General features: G+C 40.1%; 1 protein-coding gene across 2 annotated transcripts in view; it reads right to left on the bottom strand.

Annotated features, from left to right (window-relative positions):
- Positions 1-17,445, bottom strand: part of ARL15 (ARF like GTPase 15) — a 209,997-nt gene that overhangs the window by 131,508 nt on the left and 61,044 nt on the right. For both annotated transcript variants that reach the window (XM_086479832.1, XM_086479833.1), the window contains 2 exons: positions 9,858-10,002; positions 7,037-7,096 (listed from right to left, as the gene is read on the bottom strand). In XM_086479832.1, coding sequence (XP_086335958.1) covers positions 7,037-7,096; positions 9,858-10,002 — 205 coding nt within the window. The remainder of the gene's footprint in view (positions 1-7,036; positions 7,097-9,857; positions 10,003-17,445) is intronic.

The following is a 17,445-nucleotide window of genomic DNA, read 5'->3' as shown; positions in this document are numbered from 1 at the left end:
CACTGCTGCAATTAAACAAGTATCTGAACAAACAGCTTAAAAGGAAACCGGAAAAAAAAAAAAAAAAAAAAAAAAAAAAAAAGACATTTTCTGCCTTTATATTCAATATATACAAAAATCAGAAATAAACATAATTTTATTGTGCTTATTTTTATTTTTCTTATCAAACTGACATTTACGGAAACCATTTCAGTCATTTCTTGTCCACCTTCCAGGCTTCGCCAGTGAGATTAATCCTTCAGTATTTTCCCTACTAGCTAACTTAGGTGCCATCTCCAATTTTGAATCTCTACCTATATTTAAAACTGTTAGAACAACATTTAGGTTGCAAGCACTTGGAAAGTTTTAAAAACACTGTATTTACACTTGCCTGCAGAAAGTCAGTTTGATCTACTTAGACATGTCTATTTTACTATCATCTTAAAGTAAAACATGCAATTTGAAACAAAAATCTCCTCTTCTAGTCAGGAACATAAAGTTAATTTTAAAAAATCTTACAGATTATTTCAAAAGGAAGATAAGAAAATATGTGCCGTGCAATAGACTCTAATATTTATTTAAGGCTGAAGTCTAAAGTTTTAATAGTTTGGAGCAGGTGGCACACCACACTAAACCGGACATCACATATGACAGCCATTCTCAAAATCACCCCTGTTGGTTTTTTAAGTTGTTTTTGTTTGTTTGTTTTTCAATTTATTTTTTAAAGGCACAAACACACAGTAAGTCCTCCAGGGCTAGCAAAGAATGGTCAGCAACAAGAAAATCATCTGTCAATTTCCTCTCTACCCACTACCCTATCTCTGCACTCCTTTCACCTCTGCTGGTAACAGCCCAGTAACAGCCCCAATCTCAGAACCAGTGGCACAACTCCCCAGGCTCTGATAACCGCTGCCAGCACCGAGCAAGGCTCAGATATACCCTCCTCTGGGCTGCAGTCACACCTTTGGTAACAGTGCAGGTAATCTCAAATAAAGCTCGAAACACATCTTTCTCTATGGCACCTGAGACTAGTAGGCATACACAGCTGCATACTTCTGTCTGTTTAGCCCTTCCACTGATTGGCTCACAAAAGTTTGAGTCTGCTTTACCCTCTGAAAGGATCGAGGCGTTTTCTGTATCAAAATCTCCCTCTCTCCTCCCCGCCCCCCCCCCTCCCCCCAACAGGAGACAAAGGCTTTTTAGCAAACCAAAGGTTCTGCTTTTCTCTCCATACAACATCCCATCAACAAAACCACCAGACCCCCAACCCACAAAAGATGGAACTAGGAAATTTGGTGTTTTGTTTATGGTATTGTACACAGTTGTGATAGGCGTTGTTTGCATGGCTCCTACTCGTTTTGAATAAGATAGGCAGTGGGTTGTCTATTCACACTGTAAAAAGCTAATTGTAGGAAAACAACAATATTTCCAAAGAACAGTGGAAAGATGGCTACGCTGAATCCCTATCAGAGCTTCCCCAGGACTCATGTTAACAAGATCTGTAAGGAGGTGTAAATGATCTCTCTTATCTATGAAACGAGGAAGCTATGTGACAGAGCCTGGGCTTAGGCACCATTTGAACAGCAGGCTCAGAATGATTGATAGCAAACAGATCTAACTTAAATGCTTTTGGAAGCTGAATGTCTCTGTGCGACTCATAGCTTGGACAGCTCATCAGGGTCATCTAAAAATTTCATCTGCTAAGACATTCTGTAAACTGTTAGATACAGCTATGTCACAGATGGCATTGCACGTACTCCACAACCAGATTTTGTAGAGGTGTCAATTGCCTTTTAGTCAAATACAGTACAGAGATTTTATTGGTCGTGTTAGTTCGTCTCTGGGAAGATGACTTAGGCTGGCATTTACTTGTGGGATCAGTTTTCTGATGACTAACTAGATAAAATTTTAGCTGCTCTGCCAGGCTATGTGGCTAGAAGTACTCTCCTCTACCTCCACAGTCAAACAGAAGAGACTGGTTGCCCATAACTATTCAAATTTTAAATTCTAACTAATAGCTGGGCATTGTTTTCTCCCTCCCTCATTTTTTCACAAGGCAGATACTACCTAACAACTGTCACTGTCTTCTCCAGGGGTTCATATTTTCAATTCAACTTGGATTGTATGATGTTTGACTCCTACTCTCTCTTCTTCTGCTCTTTACTTCCAAATTAAGGCAAAATACGCATGCTTTATTTAACCAATCCTATTTAAAGTTCTTTGTTCTCAAACTCTCACCTAGACAATTAATTTAGCTGGCCTAAGAATGTGAATTTATGACTTTGGTCATGAAGCTTAAGAAGGAATAGCAGTGGGGAGGACAGTTCTCATCCCTCTTTTCCTGCGCAACGAACTGAGACTCAAGGATCCCTGATATTAACTGCTTTGCTCTTGCCAAGCTCTTAACACATTTTGTCTTAAACAGAGTTTCAAAGATGACTACCCAACATGTTGATCCTCTATGCTTGTGAAAAAGGCCTTCGGTAGATTACAAAAATATAACACGAACTTATGACAATATATTTTAGTACATAAAACAGAGAACGTTACTAAACCCTATAATATGTTGTTAGTATTTTCAAACTCAGTATGAAGAAAAAGCGCTGCTCACATCCAGAATAATTCTTTTAAATCTGACCAGGCTTAGTATTTGGCATCTCACCAGTAGTTTCTCAGCCTGCATTTACAAGATAGCGAACTAAAGTATAACACACACTTATTCTAAAAAACAACTGTAAATTATTAGTTGACCTCCAGAATGGCCCGAAAAATCTTGATTTAGGCCTGAATAAGTATCTACGTCACAACAGACACCAGAACTTCACATTCTGTTTTGACAGCATTACAACAGCAAATGACTGAATAAACACACTGAATAAATGGTGGCTTCAGACACGGTGTCTCCAGGCTGGAATCTCTTAGAACCAAAGAAAAACCTTCCTATTGCCTTTGCACCTTTATTATCTGTCTTGAGAACAAACCTCAGCATTCAGCATTCCAAAATTTTTTCAGCAAAACTGTGTTAGAATCTTCTGAACAACAAATCCTACCATCTGTCTTATTTTTCCAGTCTTCCCCCACTCTCCTTTATGATCATCGTATGTAATTTCATCCTTAGTTCTCACCAGAGAACGCTGCATCATAACAGAAAATCATCAAATCAGTAATTTCTTTCTATACCATTACTCAGCTGAGTTGCCTAACACAGAGAGATATATCCATTTATGCTGGTAAGAGTACACTCTGAAAGAATACGGACTAGTGCATGGCACATCTTCACAGTAACCTAAATTACACACATTATTTTATGGATGAAGTTTTTGGGGAAAAAAACGGCAATTTTTTTTTATTTCTAATAAACAGGAAGGGAGTATTGGTACACCAAAATAGAAGCTTAAGAGAACGGGCAGTTCAACTTCGTCAGTAAATAAAGCAAAACCTTTTTAAGAAACTCAATTAGGCCTATGTTTGATTAGAAAGCTATATATATTCTCACTCATTCAGGATCAAATACAACACTTTTAAACCAAACAGTTAACATTCATTAAATTGGATAAAAACCTTATTTTTCATTAGGAAGGTAGCCTGGCTTAGGAAAAAAACACAATAAAAAAAATCAGAAATTAGAAATTTTTTTAATTATTTTTATTTCAGAATCATGTACTTCAAAAAAAATTTCTGCAAAAAGAGCACTGCAAACTTTGCTCCATGTCCCTAATCCTAAACACTGATGAAGAGATAACCAGACCAGGAAGAGACAAAAGAAGAGAGACTGTTTTCTATACACTTTGCCTGAAAATTTACAATCATTACAGAAATGAAGTAGTAAAACCTGGCTTCACTAGTAGCTCCAGAAGGCAACGAGCACAGTAAAAACTAGCACCATCTTCACCCTCAAACAAAGGGCTCAGCTTCAAACAAACGAAGAGGACACTACGCAGTCAGCATCTGTTTCACATAAGTGCTTAGCTGCTGAACATAAGAACCTTAAACACCTTAAGATTTCTGCTGTTTGTTTAATACCAGCTGTTAATACATTGCTGTATGAAGACATATGAAGTGTTCAGTCACCTAAACCGAAAAGACAATGTTAAGACAGAGTAACAAAAATTAGAACTATCTAGAACATCACCCTTTGAATAACATGCAACAATGGACACTAGTTGTAAAAAACAGATGCCCTTCTACCTTCCTCGAAGTTTCCAAGATCAAATGTCTGGACAAGACTTCCATACTACAGTAAAGAGAACTGAGATAACAAGACCGTAACAACTGAAGGCAAAAACCAGGAACAAAACCAAAACCAGGCTTATCTTCAACATCAGAAGCAGAAATTCCAAAATAAGATTTAGCAGTGACTAAATACGCTTTTCTTTGTTTTCATGTAGCTGCAAGTGAGCAACCACACATACTCCAAAAAGCTCAGGCTTTACCTTCATCAAATAGGAACACATCTCTCAACTAGAAGATTAAATGCTGACCACCAACTTTTGGAAGAAAAACCACCTTTTGGAAGGTTGCCTTAGCTTCCTTACAGAATCACAGAATGGCAGGGGTTGGAAGGGACCTCTGGAAATCGAGTTCAACTCCCCTGCTAAAACGGGTTCACCTACAGCAGGTTGCACAGGACTGCATCCAGGCAGGTTTTGAGTATCTCCAGAGAAGGAGACTCCACAACCGCCCTGGGCAGCCTGTTCCATGCTCTGTCACCCTCAAAGTAAAGAGGATTTTCCTCATGTTGAGGTGGAACTTCCTGTGCTCCAGCTTGTGCCTGTTGCCCCTTGTCCTGTCACTGAGCACCACTGAAAAGAGCCTGGCCCCATCCTCTTGACACCTGCCTTTTCAATACTTGTAAGTGTTGATAAGGTCCCCTCTCAGTCTTATCCAGGCTAAAGAGCCCCAGGTCTCTCAGCCTTTCCTCATAGGAAAGATGCTCCAGTCCCCTCATCATCTTCGTAGCCCTCCACTGGACTCTCTCCAGTAGTTCCCTGTCCCTCTTGAACTGGGGGGCCCAGAACTGGACCCAGCACTCCAGGTGTGGCCTCACCAGGGCAGAGCAGAGGGGGACGAGAACCTCCCTAGACACGCTGGTCCCACTCTTCTTGACACACCCCAGGATACCATTTGCCTTCTTGGCCACAAGGGCACGTTGCTGGCTCACGGTCAACTTGTCATCTACCACAACTCCCAGGTCCCTCTCCACAGAGCTGCTCTCCAGCAGGTCAACCCCCAGCCTGTACTGGTACATGGGGTTATTCCTCCCCAAGTGCAGGACCCTACACTTGCCCTTGTTGAACCTCATTAGGTTCCTCTCTGCTCAGCTCTCCAGCCTGTCCAGGTCTCGCTGAATGGCAGCACAGCCCTCTGGTGTGTCAGCCACTCCTCCCAGCTTCGTATCGTCAGTAAACTTGCTGAGGGTGCACTCGGTCCCTTCATCCGGGTCACTGATGAATACATGGAATAAGACTTACATAGGCAATGAAAAGGTATCAGAACGAGCATTTTTCTCTGATACCTCACAGAAAAAAAAGACTATACCATTTCTAAGTACAGACATGTAAACAGCCATAGCAAAAGGTATAAGAAATAAAAAAGTAGAGTAAAAGGGAAAAGAAATAAAAAGGTGGAGTATAAGAATTCTGACAATCCTTCTGTCTTTGGGAAGAGATAAATGAGTGAAAAAAACAAATCAAATATTCTGGATTACTGTCATGAGACATCAAAGCACTCCACTGAGATAAGTTTCTCGTAATGCTCATACCCGCATGAAACAAAAGTTGTAAAAGTTAGAAAAGATCTAGAAAGAGACTTTAATGAGGATCTGTTATAGAATACTCGGATTCAATTCTTGATGCAAAAAACTACATTTACCTATAGGAATTGATGTATTTCATAGAGATCAGGCAGCAGAATGTATAAAGTGGGCTGCAAATGACTCACCTTATTTCAAAAAAAATCCAAAAAGTGAATGAAGCGCACATTACGCAGATAACACATGCAAGCAGTGTGTTATCCCTGTGGATTGGTCCCTTTATCACAGAAAACTTCCACTTCTTTTACAGGAGACACACTCAAACAAGAACATGTATGTTTAAATCCATGGACCAATGGCAGTAAAGAAGAAATGCTATCCCTTTAATATGTGCTTATGTCAAAGCCTTCTTCAAACAGTTTCAGATAAGACAACCATCATGAAACTTGATTTGATCTCATGAAACTTCCTTCAAGAACTAAGTTAACTTCTACCCCAGAGCATTTAAGAGGTTTCAACCTTCCTGAAAATCTAACAAACATCCTCAGGATTAATCCTACCATATTTACATAGGTAATAAAGAAGATCTACAGGAATTCTAGAATATAAAGAAGATCTACATGTACTTTTAATTAGAAGTACCTTACATGAAATTAGACTTCAAAAGAACTCTCATTAACAGAGTTTTTTCTTCCTTTTAACAGAGCTACCTCTTGATCACTTAAGACTCAGGGTCAGAATTGGGCAGCCAAACAGCTTACCTGTATACAGACAATCAAAAAAATATACAACCACAAAATAACCATCCCTCCAAAGCCTAACAAATCCAACAAATTAATAGATCTCAAAAAATGTAACTCATTGGAAGTTGGCTGCCTTTGCAACACTTTGGTGCAGCACATCTACTGGTTTTGCCAAAAGTTCACAGTTACCTTAGCCAGTGCTCAGAAGTAAAAGCTTGTAAGTACAATAAACACAGGGAACACATTTCCTTGAACTGCCACCTAAGCCATACTACAATTACAGTCCAGTTTGTATTTCTGTGTAACTCAACCAATTGCAATTCAAGAAATACATTAAGCAGATAAACCAGTTATTTGCCTTCCACTCCTCCTGCTTTTTATTTTTCATTCTTTGCAGTCAGCATTTGTACAATTTTTCTCAATCTTCTCTGCTGTGGTGAAACACAGCTTTTAAATTCCAGCCACACTGATTTATAGTTTCTAAATTTAAAACAACTAACAGTTCACTACGATGAGATTTAGACACTGTATGTTTTTATAATCCAATGAATAAATGCTTTACCTCCAAGTTCTTTTACATTCAGGATGGCATTCTGGAATGGCACTGCTTTAATACTAAAACCTAAGAACAGAAATAAAAGAATATTAATAAGTTATTTGTTAAAGACGCCATTTGAAATCAATCGCACACAGGCAGAAAAGACTACATTTTAGATCAAGAACCAGGATTTTGCATGTGAAATTCTGTTTCAATATGGTGTTTTAAAATATCACTTGGGGGGCAGGGGTTGATAAATCTGCATGAGCAATGAAATTAAATAGCTGGCACACACAAAATTCAGCACAAAACTTCCATCCAGGCCACCTACCATTTGGTAATGAGTTAGTACAGAATATACCTTTATAGAATCATCTTTTAATACATCAGGAAACAAAGTTTAGATTTCAGACTAACAGTAATACTATGCAAACAGTAAACCTTCTGCAATTTTAGGAGACATGGAAGACAACATGCAATTCAAATAACTGTTTTCTTACGTTTAAACTTCACAGGTTTTAGTTACACCTGCAGCATTAATCCTGTCTATAATTCTTATTAACAGAAAGATTCTTTTATAGACCTAAGCGGTATGTTTTAAAATGGTGACAAGCACACTAGAAGCACCTATGAAACCTCTATTAGTTTGTTATATGCTTAGAACTAAATGTGTGATGTTTTTCCTTAATTGAAAATTCAGACAGCCAAGAGAAAAGGAATGCGAAAGTCTGCTAGCAATCCATCAATACATTATATACTAAATTCTGCATGTTTAGTGCATACACACATGTAAGTGTATCTAATACTTTATACAGGAAAAATTATGCCTGCTGTTTCAGCATAAAGCGTCCAGATAGATATTGAATGTATTTCCATCTAGCACAAGTAGTTTCAACATCATTATATACCTGGAATCGAGTAAAGAAGTTTTGAAACAATTGTTTCACTCCAAGTTTATTAGCTATCATTTAACAGAAACAAGGTGTTTCTTCTCCCAGATCAGACCAATAAGATATTCCAGTACTCCAAACACAGTCAGTGCTAGATGCAGCATAGGAAAATGCAAGAAAATCTCAAGGGAATAATTACTAAATATTGTTGTTGTTGTTGTCTTAAAACAGATCCTAAACTCTTCCTAGAAAGGAGGAAAAACTGGAATGGACCTGAGTGGCGCTGATGAGAAAAGCAAAAATGTAGGTTATAGTTTGAAAACTGAGTGGAGAAGTTATCACATTGTATTCTTGGATTCTCAACAGTATTTTCTGATACAGCATAGGTATGGTACATAAGGGTAGATTTATTATAAGCTGAATAGCCTAGTTATGCATCATTTTGGTTTGCATGCTGCCTATTTTTCTCCACAGTTTATTCTCCCTCCTCAAGTTGCCTAAATAAATAATGGTATTTTGTTGCAAGTATCTAGAAACAGGTCTGAAATTTAACTTTAAAATTAATCATATTTTCATTATTTCCTTTGATAGATCTATACCGCTATTTACATCGCTGTTACTATTTCTTTCAAGATCTAAAGTGTCAAAGTATAATTTGCACTAATTTCAGGTGAACTCTAAAGATAAAGCTCAGGAGAGACGGGAAAAAAAGAGGAAAAAAAAAATAAAGCTGAATTACTCTACAATTTCCTTCTCACTTTCTGAGTTAGGCATTGATACCTTCTCCACACAATGAAGTGTCAGATCTCTTTAACTTTCCCAGTAACACCACTGTGAAGAAGTGTGTTAATTATTCATTGCAGAAAAAAACCTCAGTATTTTCTTGTACCTGTTTTACTTTGTTTACTTACAGTTGTATTAAATAATCTTATGTTCCTGTAATTTAAACAAAGATAACTGAAAACCAGTTAGTGTTACTAATGGACAATCATAAAATTCAAGCCCATGAACCACAGCTAGAATACAAAGCCACATAACTATAGGCACAAGTTACTCACACAATGCTATGTGTTCCCTCAGCAAATCAACCTTAGTAAATCGCTGTGGCCACAGAACCACATTTCTTCCACCTCTATGACCTAATCTGTCCTCTTTCTGAACTCTGCAGCCAGGTATTCCTTTTTCTCACTCCACATGTTTGTTTTTGTTTTTTCTAGTGCTGTTTTGTTTTTTTTTAACCAAAATACCCTTTTCAGTATAAGGCATTCTGGTTCATCTATATCAGTATGCCTATTCAAATATTTTGGACTTAAGATACCTTTTAGCTGTGGTTGTCATGTTTGTTGCTATGTATCTTCTCAACGCCACTGAAACGCTTTGTAAATTGATTCTCTGATCTCAATCTGCCCTTACTACACAAACAAGTCACTTTGCTGATCTAAAAAGAAAGGATTATCACCAGAAATAAACATTTCCATCATTTATTCTTTCTGTTGCTAGCATATACCTCAAGGCAGTACTGACCAAGCATGTGAAGAAATAAATCCCAACTTAAGTTTCAGAGCATCACTGACCCATTCTATTTTATAGGACATTCTTCTCTTTTCTGTCCATAAAACAAGACTGCTTAAAAAAACAAAACCAAAAAGAGAAGGAAGAAACCTTTTAATGTGTGTTTACACTACACTGCTACTGTATGTTTCCAATGGTTCTACTTCACTACATCAGTGTACGTTCTGACTTTCAACACATTCCAAATTGTATGTTTTCATGGATACTCCCCAATGTATGACCAAACGCTGAAAGAATAAGCAGTGGTAGCTTCAAAGAAATCCATTAGGTACTTTCAAAAGCAAGATAACTAAGCCGAAGTTCTCTGCTACCTTTGCTAGATGTTTCAAAAGTTGCCTTTGGGCAATGTTATAGCACACCATGGAATAAAGGCAGCATCCTACCTGTGGTAGACACTATATTCTCAGGGCTTTCACTGCAAAGCTGAGACAGAAGACTTGTCTTGCCAGAACCAGTGAGGCCTATGCAAACCAAGTCATATTCAGGTCGTGGTGGTGGCGGTCCCTTGCAGCAAAGTGCTCTAAAACACTGCCAGGAGAGAGAAAAACAAATAAAACAAAAACAAAAGGAAGAAGTTACTTTTTTTTGCAAACATTATTTAATAAGGTTCTAAAAATCAAGTTTATAAATTTAAATGCATTGGAGAGAAGAAAATTATTATTCCAACTTACTATGTTGACAGAATGAACAACTAATAGACTGAGACGACCTCAACTAAAATCTAGAAGAGATTCATAAGAAAACATAAATATACCTGTCAACTTTTCACCTAAATCTCACAGCGCTGGATTGAGAAAAGTGACATCCATTTCCTGAATAGCATGAAGAGTGCACATACAGCAAGATAGGCACGTGCCCTACTGAACTCTGCGGCTGGGTGTGCACGAGTGCTTCCTGTGCTAATTTCATGCAATACCTGGTGCGAACATCAGAGTAGCTCACAAGCAGCTGCTGGCCAGGCTCTACCTCTTGTCACAGGAAAGAATCAGAGAACTTTGCTCCACTGATGTCCTTTCTTGGCTTGCTTTGTCATGCATTTGACCTTGACCTTTCAGCTGTTAAAGAGTACAGCTTGTAAAGAAGTATTTTGCTGGACACAGCTCTAGTCAAAATATGCAGATCTCTCACTTCCCCTGGAGAAGTATAAATTAATCACAATATAAAGAATAAAAATCTCTTACACAAAGCCTACTTTAGAGTTCTGCTCACCATATTGCCCAAGTAGGCCAAGTTCATCCAAAAGGTCCTTTAAGCCCTTAGTAAAGTTCATCAGACCTTTCTTCATATGTAATTTTTATACTAAAAAATCTAAAAACCTATCATTCTGGGAAAGCTAGGAAGTTTATATTTAAGGTATGGGATATAAATACCTCCTAATGTCCAAGAGAGATCTTTACCACCCCAATATATATAAATACCCTTTTCCCCAATATCTGCCACCTTCATACCAAAGGAATATATCTGCTATAAGATATAAGAAAGGGAAAACATGTTTGTGCAATCACTCCTCTCACACACATTCCGTTTTACATAGTCCCAGCTCTTTTTTTCCATCTTAACCACAAACTAATCACTCAATCACACTAGGTAAAGGAATCCAGTCTTTACAACCTTAAGTTACTTTGTCTATACAACTACCCAGTACCTTGCACTGAGGGCCCTCAAACATCGGTAGGGCACTGTTGCAAATAGTGGGGTCTGGCTCTGTGAGCAAGTCAACCAAAGAGAATGCAATTATGAAAAGACAGCTCACTGAATGCAGAACTTGCATTGGATTCTTTCCATATAGACAGTAAGTTGTCATACATTGAGCCAAAACAGTCTTCGTTGGTTTAAAAAAGCAAGAAATAAGTTCAGGGAAAGTTATTAAATTCCTTCAACACCTTTTTAAAATGTGAAGGAAGTATTTTAGGAGTGAAAACATTTACACTTAGTAGTTAAGCTGAACAAAGGCAACAGATTTTAAAAATAAAAGCTTTACCTCTTAAAATTTGACTCAAAATTTATTCTTTTCAAGAAGGAATGCACTTATATGTGTGTCCATAGTTAAACAGCATAAACATGCCTTCTAGCTTTATTCACTGACGTCAGTTTATACTTATCTCACAGATTCTACAAAGCCACAGCAAATATTGTACTCCGGTACTTAAGTGAGAAAGGCCAATTGAGTTCACTGCACAACATAAGCTCCTTCAAACAGAGTTTCCACTTAATGGATGTCAGGCTGAAGGCCACATAAAATTCTTCGAAGCTTGCCAGAGCTCCTGGGGCTATGTCTCAGGCCCTTTGCAGCCAGTCTTTAAAAAGGATTCAATTTGTCCCCTTCAGCACAGCATCTTTGTGACAACTTCTTGATGTCATATTGAAAAACATAAAGGAATAGATGAGCTGGTGAAAGTCTGTGATTCTCCCTGTCCAGACACTGTGCCAGTTCTTATGCAACGACAGGACTCTCACAGCCCTGGCGACGTTTAATAACCTGCAGTTCTGTCAAAGATAATTATTGCTCTTTATTGCTCCACATATGGAGGCTCTGTGGGTGATGGAGGGGTTCTGTAGGCTGGTTTTGTGAAGTTCAGTATCTCTTTAGTGCAAATTCCTTAAGTCCAACTTAGTCTGAAGAATCTTTACATACTGTTGATTAAAGATACGATCAAAAATCCAGGTCAAATTGCATGTCCAAAGCAGCATATGTAGAACCGCCACCCACTCGCTCATCCTTCACCAGTAAGCACAGTTAGGTATGAAAGTTCCTGAAACACAGCAGACACAGGACCCCAGAAGACAGGGAAATGGTTCCGCACAGTCCACTTTCATATTTTGTTTGACACGGTTCCCCTGTCCTCATTATATCTGTGACTTTGTCGTTCTGCAAGCCTAATTTCTTTCAGTAGATATTTTTGTTCGGTTGGAATGATACCAGACTTTAAATATTCTAGCTGCTGAAATTTAAGCTGGTGCGTATAGCACTTACCACTGGCCGACATGAGAAAATCTCCAGCACATTTTAGAGGATGCTTGTAATAACACATTTAAATTTTATAAACTTGTTCCACAATCCTCCTTACGCAAGCTTGATGAACATCTCTTCCATTGGAAACATCAGTACACAAGTCCAATCACTGCCTTCTTGTTCTCTCAGCAGCCAAGACTTACTTCACCCCTAACAAAGTCAGGACTATTTAAGCATCCATTACAGAGACTGAAACTCTATTGTCACAACTTTGGCAACTGCACCTAGTAGCTGCACAAAATCTGTGCAAAGTAGAAAATTCAGAGATCATTCATCATGCAAATAAAATTATATTCTATATTCCGCTTTTGATGATGGACAGGAAATATGTCCTGAAATATTTTATAAAGCATGGACTAGAGCTACACCATTACTTAAGATGCTGTCATGTATTACAGCGTAGTCTGAAATGCACAGAACTACAAGAAATGTGTATTGGTAACTAAAGAAGCCATTCCTGAAATCCAAAAAGAAAAATGTATCAAAAACATAGGAAGAGCTGTTCAATTCACAACTAGCACTCAGTCCTTTCCAAAACCAGCATACTTTCAACTCCATTTGGACAACCCAAAGGGCATAAGAGAAACTTGAATTAACAGCCTGACTGGACTTGAAACACTTGTCAGATACCATAGAATGGTTTGGGTTGGAAGGGACCTTAAAGATCACCTAGTTCCAACCCCCCTGTCATGGGCAGGGACACTTCCCACTACACCAGGTTGCTCAAAGCCCCATCCAACCTGGCCTTGAACATTACCAGGGAGGGGGCAGCCTCAGCTTCTCTGGGCAACCTCTTCCAGTGTCTCAACACCCTCGCAGGAAAGAATTTCTTCCAAATATCTAATCTAAATTTACCCTCCTTCAGTTTGAAACCATTACCCCTCATCCTGTCACTACACTCCCTGATCAAGAATCCCTCCCCACCTTCCCTCTAGGCCCCCTTTAAGTACTGGAAGGCCACTAGAAGGTCTCCCCAGAGCCTTCTCTTCTCCAGGCTGAACAACCCCAGCTCTCTCAGCCTGTCCTCATAGGGAAGGTGCTGCAGCTCCCTGACCATCTTTGTGGCGCTCCTCTGGACCCACTCAAGCAGGTCCATGTCTTTCTTGTGCTGAGGACTCCAGAGATGAACACAGTACTGCAGGCGGGGTCTCACCAGGGCAGAGTAGAGGGGGAGAATCCCCTCCCTCGACCTGCTGGCCATGCTTCTTTTGATGCAGCCCAGGATGCGATTGGCTTTCTGGGCTGCAAGTGCACACTGTTGGCTCATATTCAGTTTTTCATCCACCCACACCAAGCCCGCATCTGGGCTTGCGATTGCACCAACCCAGCTGCAGCACCTTGCACTTGGCCTTGTTGAACTCCATAAGGTTTCCATGGGCCCACCCCTCCAGCCTGTCAAGGTCCCTCTGGATGACATCCCTTCCCTCAGGTGTGTTGACTGCACCACTCAGCCTGGTGTCATTGGCAAACTTGCTGAGGGTGCCCTTGATCCCACTGTCCATGTCACTGCAAAGCTGTTAAACGGCCCTGACACCGACTTCTGAGGAACGTCACTCATCACTGGTCTCCACTTGGACATCAAGCTGTTGACTGTGACTATTTGGGTGTGACCATCCAGCCAACTCCTGAGCCACCGAGTGGTCCATCTGTCAAATCCATGTCTCTCCAGTTTAGAGACAAGGACAGTGTCGAATGCCTTACACAAGCCCAGGAAGATGATGCCGGTTGCTTTTCCCTTATCCACCATTGCTGTAACTCCACCATAGAAGGCCACCAAATTTGTCAGGCATGATTTGCCCTTAGTGAAGCCATGCTGGCTGCCATCAATACCTCCTTATTTCCCTTGTGCCACAGCATAGTTTCCAGGAGGATCCACTCCATGATCTTGCTGGGCACAGAGGTGAGACTGACTGGCCTGTAATTCCCTGTGTCTTCCTTCTTTCCCTTTTTAAATATGGATGTTATGTTTCCTCTTTTCCAGTCAGCAGGACCTTCACCGGTCTGCCTTGACTTCTCAAATATGATGGATAGTGCCTTAGCAATTTCATCTGCCAGTTCCCTCAGGACCCACAGATGCATCTCATCAGGTCCCCTGGACTTCTGCACCTTCAGGTTCCTTAGTTGGTATCGAACCTGATCTTCTCCTACAGTGGGCAGTTATTCATTCTGCCAGCCTCTGTATTTGCTGTCTTCGCCTTGGGCAGTGTGGCTGGAGCACTTCCCAGTGAAGGCTGAGGCAAAAGTGTCATTGAGTACCTCAGCCTCCTCCATATCCCAGGTAACCAAGTCTCCTACTTCCTTCAGGAGAGGGCCTATATTATCCCTAGTCTTCCTTTTGTCACCAACATACATATAGAAGCTTTTCTTGTTGCCCTTGATGTCCCTGGCCACGTTTAATTCTACCAGGGCCTTGGCTTTCCTGATCCGATTCCTGGTTGCTCAGATGATTTCTCTGTATTCCTCCCAGGCCACCTGTCCTTCTTTCCACCCTCTGTAGGTTTCCTTTTTTTTGTTTGAGTTTGTCCAGGAGCTCCTTGTTCATCCGCACAGGCCTCCTGGAATTTTTGCCCAACTTCCTCTTCGTTGGGATGCATCGCTCCTGAGCTTGGAGAAGGTGAAACTTGAATACTGAATACAGCTATTTTGGGGCCCTCTTCCCTCCAGGGCTGTATCCCATGGTACTCTGCCAAGCAGCTCCCTGAAGAGGCCAAAGTCTGCTCTCTAAGTCCAGGGTAGGGAGCTTGCTGTGCACTCTCCTCACTGCCCTAAGGATCTTGAACTCCACTATGTGGACCTGGAATTCTCTCTCATTGATTCCCACACCTCAATTGCTTGATGAGTGACTGTCCAATAAAAGGCTGCCTTTTAAATATTATAAAACAAACTCCAAACCCAAATGAGGCCACTCAGAGGGAGTGTTGGAGAGGACAGAGAGAAAACATTTGACTACCACAAATATAGGGTCAGGCAGAGCTAGCTGGCAGAGTCATTGAAATTGGGATATGGTCATGGATTTCAGCTCCACTGCTAGCAATAAAAAAGGAACACTTTTTGGAATCCTTTCATCCTATCAGGGTAAGACCTTACTTTAAAGGGAGAGACATGTCAAACAAAGTGTCACTTCTCATGATTTTTGAGAACATCATACTCAAAACACCTTACAGCCATTGGATGGGTAGAAAAAGCAGTCAAAGAGAGGCAGTCAGGGAGAGTCAGGAGTTAATTTTTTATCTTTTTTATTTAAATGAACAAGCAGATTTTAAGGTACTGAAAACAAAACAATAAAGTATCTTGAAAAAATGTATGCATTTAGCCATTTTTATAAAAAGGTTGTATTTTCTCCAGGAAACTGGGAGTAATTAGATACTGCAGCCTGCAGAAAACTGTACAATATTCAGCACCACTGTTACTTTCATTTTACTTGTATATGCGCGTGCATGCTGCATATGCACATATAATCATACACCAGAGCTAAGGGAAGAAGTTAGCTAGTCCTACTCCTGCTTAGGGATTTCTACTGCAACCAGATGATTCCAGTTTTAGGTGGATAAGTATTTGAGCTGACAATCCTAGACAGTGTCCCTTTAAAGCCATACAGAGATTTCTCCTGGGAAAAGCATTAAATACTGTGTCTACAGCAGGGGTGGCCAAACACTTCTGATATATGTGCTGCTCAGAGATCACAGATAGAAGCTCTGGGCAGCAAACATCCCTGAATTACTACTCTCTCCAACACATTACACTGCCTCCAGCCATTGAGTCTGTCTTTGCCTACTCATTGTGCTTCTCGTTTCACTCTGCTTTTGGGGGTGAAATACTCCATTATTTCTGCTTTGTTCTGGACCCATCTCCTGTCTGTTTCTTTTGTTGCCACTATTTAATAGGGACAAACAGAAGGAAGGGATTTCATGCTTAGTTGGTTAAACACACACACTCTCATGCAAAAACACCCTAAGTTAGTGCAAGATTAATGCTAACAAACCAAGCATTCAGAGCTCTTGAAATCCAGAATTAAGGCTGAAAGCTCAACCATAACTTTTCTCCCCTCCCCCTCTTGCTTATGGATATGGTCTCCCTTTACATCTTATTTCTCAATTAAGGTATCTTTGAACAAACTTACTTCTAGTACCCTGCACGCACACATACCCAGATGACTGGTTAATCATCTGAAGCTGTTGATGTAAACTCAAGGAGATTATTAAAAAGAGTCAAATTTACACACAGCAGGCTCCAACACTCTGATGTTACATGAGATCACACAAGCACGGAGAAAACTCAAACCTTGTAGAGATAACGTGAAAGGTGAGGGGCAAAAAAACAAGGCAGAGAAGGTTCCTAAGGATAGGAAACAAGTGGGGACAGCAGCGAATAACTGAATGCCAATAATAAAATACCCAAGGCACCCAAATGAAATTACACACAGCTAGGAGACAGGGGGGAAAAGGGATATATAAAACTAGATTTTAACTATACTAATACTTTAATGTTGTATTAGTATAACAGAATCTACGCATTTGACCATGTGAGCTAAAGCCGCAGGCTCCAGTTTCCATACTGCCACATACGTGGTTTTACCACTGAAAAAAAAAAAATGAACACAAAAGAAACTACCAATTTTAAGACACACAACCAGTTATACCGCTTTCATGTTTTCAAAACATCAGACTGATAAGGTTCACCTTTGTCAATATGACAACAGTAATAAGGACAAAACCTAACAGATTGCTGTTCATTTTATGGCTACCAACAGAGATGAATACTCACATAGCCACTGCCACCCTGAAGTGATGTTCAGCACAGATGAAAATGCTGAAATCACAACCCATCACCTTCTCCAACAGACCACAATCTCATTAAACAGTGACTGCTCTACTCAAGCTCCTCTGTCCCAATACAGACCAAACTCCAGTGGAGGGACCCCAGCTCAAGGCCTGCTAACTCCCTGCACCACTCCCGCC

Source organism: Leptosomus discolor, chromosome Z (genome assembly GCF_034619465.1).
Source record: "Leptosomus discolor isolate bLepDis1 chromosome Z, bLepDis1.hap2, whole genome shotgun sequence".
In the NCBI taxonomy this organism is placed as follows: Eukaryota; Metazoa; Chordata; class Aves; order Leptosomiformes; family Leptosomidae; genus Leptosomus; species Leptosomus discolor.
Note: the sequence above shows the minus strand (reverse complement) of the source record. Positions and strands in the feature narration are given on the sequence as shown.